We start from the raw sequence: 7,518 nt of genomic DNA on the forward strand, positions 1-7,518 counted from the left end.
TAGCATTATTAATAATCGCTGGTATATTCCGTATTGGATTGATGATCTTGAATGTCCTAATACCTTTGATGCTTCTGCTGGTGATTCCGGCATTGATGCGTAGTTTTGTGCATTTGTTCACACTGGTTGTCAGGCTGATTCACGCTTGCCTTGCCCACAGCTTAACTACGACTCTACGGTTCTTGGCTACCGATAGGGTGTAGGACTACGTAACTGGGCTCTGGGATAGCCGCCCACTGACAGTTGCGTGACCAGGGATTATACATAGCTGGATATCCAGAAGACGGGACTGGCACTCCCTGACTGGTTGCTATGGGTGTGATACTTACCAAACTCAACAAGATGTCCAAGTACAAGCCAACGATTGTTGATTTGGTGAGGGTCACGTTTGGGAAGGCTGCGGTGAAGAATGCTGCCACCATACTGTGTAAGGCTGGTATGCCAAAAACTGGCTGCCTTGACTTACAAGCATGGCGTGACTTTGCTTTGAAAGAAGCACGGTGGATTGCTGATCGTAACTATGGTTCGCAGGTTCAAGCATGGGTTGATGCATCTTTGAAATTTGATCCCCTTATAATACACCGCTATTTCCTGTGAAAAAGAAGTGCCAACCAGGACAGCCGCAGGCGTACCGGATGGTGCACGACCTGCGGGAAATCAATAAATTGATGATCATAGACGCACCAATAGTTCAAAATCCCCACACGATTTTAAATCAGATACCCCCAACTGCAGTGTTCTTTAGCATATTAGATCTTGCAAATGCGTATTTTGGAGTGTGTGTCGACGCAGAATCCCAACTGCTGTTAGCTTTCACACATGAGGGTAGACAGCTATGCTGGACCCGATTACCACAAGGAGGGGCTACATCCCCCTCAGAGTTTTCACAAGCGCTAGCGTATGTCCTGTCTTCCTGGCACCCAGAGGACCAGGACACACAGCTACTACAATATGTTGATGATCTGATGTTGTGCACCACGACCAGAAGTGTCTGTCTGATTGAAACCCGATCCCTCCTGCTGTTTTTAGCTGCAGAAGGGTGCAAGGTTTCAAGGGACAAGTTGCAGATCGCACAAACAAAGGTGGTGTTCTTAGGACACTGTATCTCGGCACAAAAGAAACATATCACTGACGGAAGAAAGACTGCCATAGAGCAGGCACCTGAGCCTGCAAGTGCGCGGGCACTGCGAGCCTTTCTGGGGTTGGTGAGTTACTGCCGAGAATGGGTCCCCAGCGCATCAAGCTTGATGCAGCCACTGTTTGATGTGCTGATTGCTTGCAACAAAGGACAACCTTTCCAATTGACAGTTGAAGCACAAGAGGGGTTTCAGAAACTCAAGACTGCCATTGTTTCAGCTCCAGCATTGGGGCTACCTAACTATGATTTGTCATTCAATCTGTTCTGTCATGAAGTAGAAGGGCACGCAAAAGGTGTCCTCACCCAGCAACATGGATCTAAACAAAGACCCATAGGATATTACTCAGTGAGACTGGATACAGTTGTGAGAGGAGCACCTTCATGCATCAGAGCCATTGCCGCCTGCGCTGTTCTCAAAGAAAAAGTTGCTGACATGGTGCTGGAGCACCCTCTGGTGGTACAAGTACCACATGCAGTGCAGGAGGTGTTGTCACAAGTGACAACCAAGCATTTGTCAATGGCAAGGCTCACCAAGTATGAGGTAGCTCTCCTCACTCCTCCCAATCTCACAATTAAACGGTGCACTGCTTTGAATCCTGCTACACTCTTGCCAGATGTAGGGGAAAAGACTGATGAGGATAATGACATCCCTGCACATGACTGTATTGAACTAATGCATACCGAGACTAAACCACTTGACAATGTCAGCGAGACTCCCATTCCAAACGCTGACCTAGAGTTGTTTGTAGACGGATCCCGGTTCTACCAAGATGGCAGGCCACACACAGGGTATGCCATAGTGTCCCAACATGAAGTGCTGAAGGGAGAATCCCTGCCATCCTCCATGTCGGCACAAGAGGCGGAGCTGACTGCACTCGCTGAGGCGTGTTCAATGGCAGAGCATCTTGTAGCCAACATATACACGGACAGTCAATATTGTTTTGGTATATGTCATGACTACTTACCCTTATGGCGGGCCAGAAACTTTACCTCCTCCTCCGGGAAACCTGTTAAGAACGCCCCACTGGTAGCACAGCTGTTGAGGGCTCTGGAGCTGCCCAAGAAGGTAGGTATCATTAAGGTTAGGGCACATACTAAGGAAAGATCGCCGGAAGCCCTAGGAAATCAGCGAGCTGACTTGGCAGCCAAGGCTGCCGCTCTTCTGCCTTTGCCCAATCAATCATACTGCTTGGCAGCAGATGTTGTTTTGGAAAAGGTGGATATCGCCCTGCTGTCAAAGCTCCAGAATCAAGCCTCAGACCGTGAAAAAGAGGAGTGGGCTAGACACTCCGGATCTCCAGGAGAAGATGGACTGTGGAAGGTGGGAGCCCGTACCTGTTTGCCTAGGGTCTTGCACCCCATGATGTGTGCTCTATCTCATGGCCCCACCCATCAATCCAAGGACGCAATGGTGAGTTTGGTTAGTCAGCATTGGGTGGCGCCAGGGTTCCATCAGTCTGCCGCCAGGTTCACACAAGGTTGTGTTATCTGTGCCTGCCATAACGCCGGGAAAACTGTTAAGGTCCCTCGTAAATGCACTCCAAAGCCATTGTACCCTTTCCAGAGACTGCAGATTGATTTCATTCAGCTCCCCAAGGTTGGGATCTATGAATATGTCCTGGTGTGTGTCTGCCTCTTCTCAAACTGGACCGAAGCGTGGCCCTGCAGCAGGGCCAATGCAAAAACTGTTGCAAAAAAACTGCTTTCCGAAGTAGTATGCAGGTATGGTGTCCCAGAAGTGATAGAAAGTGACAGAGGTACACATTTCACATCACAGGTGTGCCAAGAAGTGACTCAAGCACTGGGGATTGAGCAGGCGTTCCACACTCCATACCACCCACAAAGCAGTGGTAAGGTGGAGCGCATGAACGGTACCCTCAAGACAAAAATTGCTAAGGCTGCAGCAGAAACTGGGCGACCTTGGACAGAGTGTCTGCCTATAGCCTTATACTCCATCCGTACTACACCTAATAAGCGCACTGGACTTAGTCCCTATGAGATACTCTTTGGGGCACCACCTAAAACTGGTCTGTATTTTCCACAGCAATTGCAAATGCTACATTCAGATTTGACTTCTTATGTGGCATCCTTGCAAAAGACATTGCAGCAGATTCATAAACGTGTTTTTAGTTCCATTCCAGATCCATCCTCACTCTCAGGAACTCATCAATTGCAACCAGGAGATTGGGTAACTGTACGTAAGCACGTCAGGAGGGCATTGGAGCCTCGCTTTGAAGGTCCTTACCAGGTCCAATTAACTACTCCCACCTCTGTGAAGGTCCAAGGGAAAGAGACATGGATACATGCTTCCCACTGCAAGCTGTTCGCAGGCTGCCAGGAATAAATCAAAGGAAGTATTCAGTCATACTTTGTCTCTTATGTACATTGATTACTGTTGTTACTAATCAGGATGGTCTGGACACCAGTTGTAACAATAAGTTTATCAAATATCATGGAATTGTGTCTAGAGTGAAAAATCTTTCAGATTGTTGGGTATGTACACATTCTCCTGTCTCAGCTAAGGCAATGCCCTATTTTGCATCTCCCTTGACTGAGCAGGAGTTGTTGACTTCTATCTGTTGGGATCTCCCTCTTATCTCTCTCCCTGAGGACCAAAAGAGAACAGTGATAGCATTACCTGTCACAGGATGGACTAGACACCCCTGGTGGCAGGTGAATTTAACCTCTAGAATTAATAAATTCTTTGAATTAAGGGATGAGGGTGCAGGGTGGCATAATAAACCACTTCAACTGTTAGAAATGGGAAACATACCTACAGATAAGCTGCAGATCAGTTTTTCTATTCAAGATAAAGTAGCAGTTGTCCAATCTAGAGTAATCTCAGGCGTTAATGTGGTGCAGAGGAAACCCTCTGTCCTCCTTCGGGAACTGCATAATACCACATGGCAATTTTCTGAAAGGTTTCCAGATAGTGACCCTACACAGTGTAAAGACCTACACGGGTATTACAAAGAAGGAGGAGAAGTGCGAGGGCCTAGACAGACTACGGATAGTGAGCAGCCACAGATTCATGAACATTCAAGTGATGAACAGCCAAAATGTGATCTTAAGGCCTATTATGCAGTCTTGACCGGAGATAAGGCTACATCATGGTGCCTATTCCCTGACACGGTTCTGGTAGCTTATATTGCAAGTGCTCTCATACATGGCGCACAGCTTAAACTGCCAGAAGGCATATACGTAGTATGTGGAAGTAAGGCATACAGATGGATTCCTCTCGGAGCCGGAGGCACATGTACCCTTGCAAAGTTAGAGCCAGCCACCTGGGTTTGGACTAGTGATGAATTTCCTTATCAGCACATTCCTTCACATATGTTATACAGGCGTGAAGTCCCAGAGCACAAAGTACATTTTGCACACACACACTGGGCCTGGAAGGCTGGAGCAGCTCTGGGAGGACCAATAGGTATGATGTTTAACTCATTAAGAAATACTCACATGATAGAGGCTTTGGGAGACGCTTTTGATAACATCACTGATACACTATTTGACATACTGGGTGTTCAAAATGAATACACTAAACAACTGATTCTAGTCACTAATCAACATACAGTGGTCCTAGACTATCTCACCGCCTCACAAGGAGGGTTATGCCAGGTGGTGGGTCCGTCTTGTTGTCACTACATAGATCCAGCAGGAACATTACGGATCACTCATGATTTGGAACAAGCAAGAAGGATAAAAGAGTCGTACCGTAAGGCTATCTCTGACGATGAGACCAAATGGCCCGAATGGTTATCTTACTTAAACCCTGTAAACTGGTTTAAAGGGTTGGGTGGCATGATCTCTGGAGTAGTGGGCCTATTCTTACAAGGAGTGTTGTGTGTTATAGTACTCGTAATTGTCATCAAGCTTGTAATGGTAATCATCAAGAAAATTCTGGGAACTAATTGTAAATGTTTTTCAGGAAAATCCGCTAAGAAATCCCCTGGTGTGCTAAAAACTGAAACTCATCTCATGACAGTGTTGACAACTGATAAGACACCTTGTACCTTGTGTGGAAAACCTACTCTGCAAAAGTTTGATAATTGCATGTACTGCGGATATGACAGCGTGATCTAAAGGATCCTAACCTTCAAAGAACAATGACCTTTTAAAGGACTCATGCATTTTATGGACTTTTAATCATACCATGAACATTTCCTTATATGGACTTCCATTGGACTCATTTATTCTCATTTACTCTTACCTAATCAACGCTTTTGGATGCTGTGCAATGGGATGTGATAACCCCTTCTACTGTTGTGCCTTAAGGAGACTAGCAGGGAGAGAAGAGACCTGACCCAGTGGGGGTGGGGTAGAGGAGTGGGAGGAAGATCTCCACACATCCTCGGGGCGGGTCTCTCTAGGAAGGGCTAGTGAGTGTAGCAAAGATAGCAGGTCTGCTTTGTTTTACATCTTCTAGCCTAGGGTGCATCCTACCATTCCACTATAAAGATATTTTAGGAGGGAAATTGTAAAAGATATAGTTTGGTTCATGACATTGGTTCACTCTGAAAATCCCTTTAAGGCCTTCAGATGAGAACACACTGGCCTAGTCATGAACTGTGTGCTGATTTAGCATGTCACGTACACACAGTGATCAGTACAAGGATGTTGTTGCATATGAAATTATCTTTATCGTGGAACCAGGATGCGTTGAGCTTGAGGGTGCGTAGGGGTTATCCTATTATTGTGTAATTTTGCAACATCTGTGAATTCCAATGTCTCTATGTCAAATGTGATATTTAGAGCCTGAGAAAGTCATTTACCTGCCAATAATGTATACTCCCATATGTTTTACCTATATCTTATTTGAATATGCCTCCCCTCTCTATATGTTAACCACACCTTCTTTTAATACTCAATAAAAGTTGGGTGCCTGGCTCACCAGGCATTCTTACTGACTTTGACTACATTCGGATGTCGTGTCTGAATCCTGGTTAAGGTTGCTGTCACTAGTGACTCTTATACTTATTTTACCTGATCTAGGCGTACTTCTTTATCACTGCTTTATCATAGGTTACAATCACATGTAGTGCTGAATGGAAGAACAGTAAACCAAGCTAATGCAAGGTCCAGTGTGATATGAAACAGTCAATCATGTATAAGCAATATATACAGTGATGTATAAAGAAAAACAGTGTATAAGGTTTTCTTCACATGGTCGTCTTTGTGCACATTATTGAGTTCAATGGGTTAAGCGTGTTTTGCAAGCACATTTTGTGCGTGTGCAAAAAAATAGGTCCTGCTCTATTTTCCTGTGTTTTGTGAAATTATACAAGAGGAAGGGTGTGCCACTGCTCAAAACGCAAGAAAGAAAAAAAAGCAGCTGAAACATGCTGCGATGCAGTGAGCATATTTGCGCTACTGCTTGTGTGTCTCTGCCCTTAGGGCGGTCTCACATGAGCCTAAGCGCATACACATTCGCTATCATGGGACGTATATGTGCTATGCATGGCAGACGATCATGGGCTATTGCACCAGAATTGGCGCATTTTATTGTACTTTATTGCACTTCTAGGACTGCTCACATCAGCGTGGTCCCGACAGTGCCATGTTGGAGTAGGCTGCCTAAATAGTAGTTGGCGCAGCCTACTTGTAAGCAGGTCAGCTGACTCGGTAGGTGGATCAGCTGACTCTCTAGGCCCAGGTGTTTTTGATTAAGCCCGCAACATTGCGCAGTTCACTGTGCTATTTTGGGCAGACAGTGGCCTTTCACGCTCATTTGGGCAGAAAAATAGAACATGTTGCATTTTTTTCTCTGCACTCGGAATGCATGGGACAAAAAATACATATGGAGGAACCCATTGTTGTGAGTGGGTTCTATATGCTGTTCATTGTGGGCGCAGATTTAGCATCCTTAATTGTGGCTGCAAATAAACTCATGTGAGTCTGCCCTAAGAGATGATTAGCCAAGAGAAAGTCAGTTTCCTGTGAAACTATGCTTTTTTTGAGAAAATGTTACAATATGCAAAATATTATTAACTCTTAATTTCCCTATAATTTTCCCTCCATTTTATTGTCTTTAATTTCCTTTGGCTCATGAGAGGAGTCTCTGCTGTCTCCTTGCTTAACCAAGGTCTGCCCTGTGATGACCCTACCTGTATGAAGTACAAGACATTGTCCATTTTAGATCGTAGGATCAACGGCAAAGCTATTCCTATCCAATTGGTATGCATGAAATTGCAAAATGCACACAAGAACAGCTATTAAAATAAAAAGAAATAAAATAATAGAAAATACCAGTCTATGAGGAGGATTCAAATTGTTTTGGCTGCAAGGAGCGCGTGGAAAGATGGACAGTCTTGCATCAGAGTCTAAAAATGGGGAGGACCCCCCCACCCACCCTGTTAGTTTTAAAGGCTCTTAGATCTGTA

General features: G+C 45.1%; 1 protein-coding gene across 1 annotated transcript; it reads left to right on the forward strand.

Moving 5' to 3' along the window:
- The first annotated feature begins 312 nt into the window (after positions 1-312).
- Positions 313-6,056, forward strand: LOC136626511 (protein NYNRIN-like). Its single transcript, XM_066601568.1, has 3 exons — positions 313-514; positions 1,030-2,549; positions 3,269-6,056. Exons 1-3 carry the CDS (start codon positions 313-315, stop codon positions 3,338-3,340), a joined length of 1,794 nt encoding a protein of 597 aa, XP_066457665.1. The 3' UTR covers positions 3,341-6,056.
- The last annotated feature ends 1,462 nt before the right edge of the window (positions 6,057-7,518 follow it).

The sequence above is a fragment of the Eleutherodactylus coqui genome, chromosome 4 (genome assembly GCF_035609145.1).
Source record: "Eleutherodactylus coqui strain aEleCoq1 chromosome 4, aEleCoq1.hap1, whole genome shotgun sequence".
Lineage (NCBI taxonomy): Eukaryota > Metazoa > Chordata > Amphibia > Anura > Eleutherodactylidae > Eleutherodactylus > Eleutherodactylus coqui.

Excerpts from the sequence above, each read along its gene's own strand:
- LOC136626511 (XM_066601568.1), top strand. The coding sequence starts at position 313 with ATGGGTGTGATACTTACCAAACTCAACAAGATGTCCAAGTACAAGCCA. Across the intron at positions 515-1,029 it reads AGCACGGTGGATTGCTGATC|CTGCAGAAGGGTGCAAGGTT; the intron begins GTAACTATGGTT and ends TGCTGTTTTTAG. Across the intron at positions 2,550-3,268 it reads ATCAATCCAAGGACGCAATG|TTCCATTCCAGATCCATCCT; the intron begins GTGAGTTTGGTT and ends ACGTGTTTTTAG.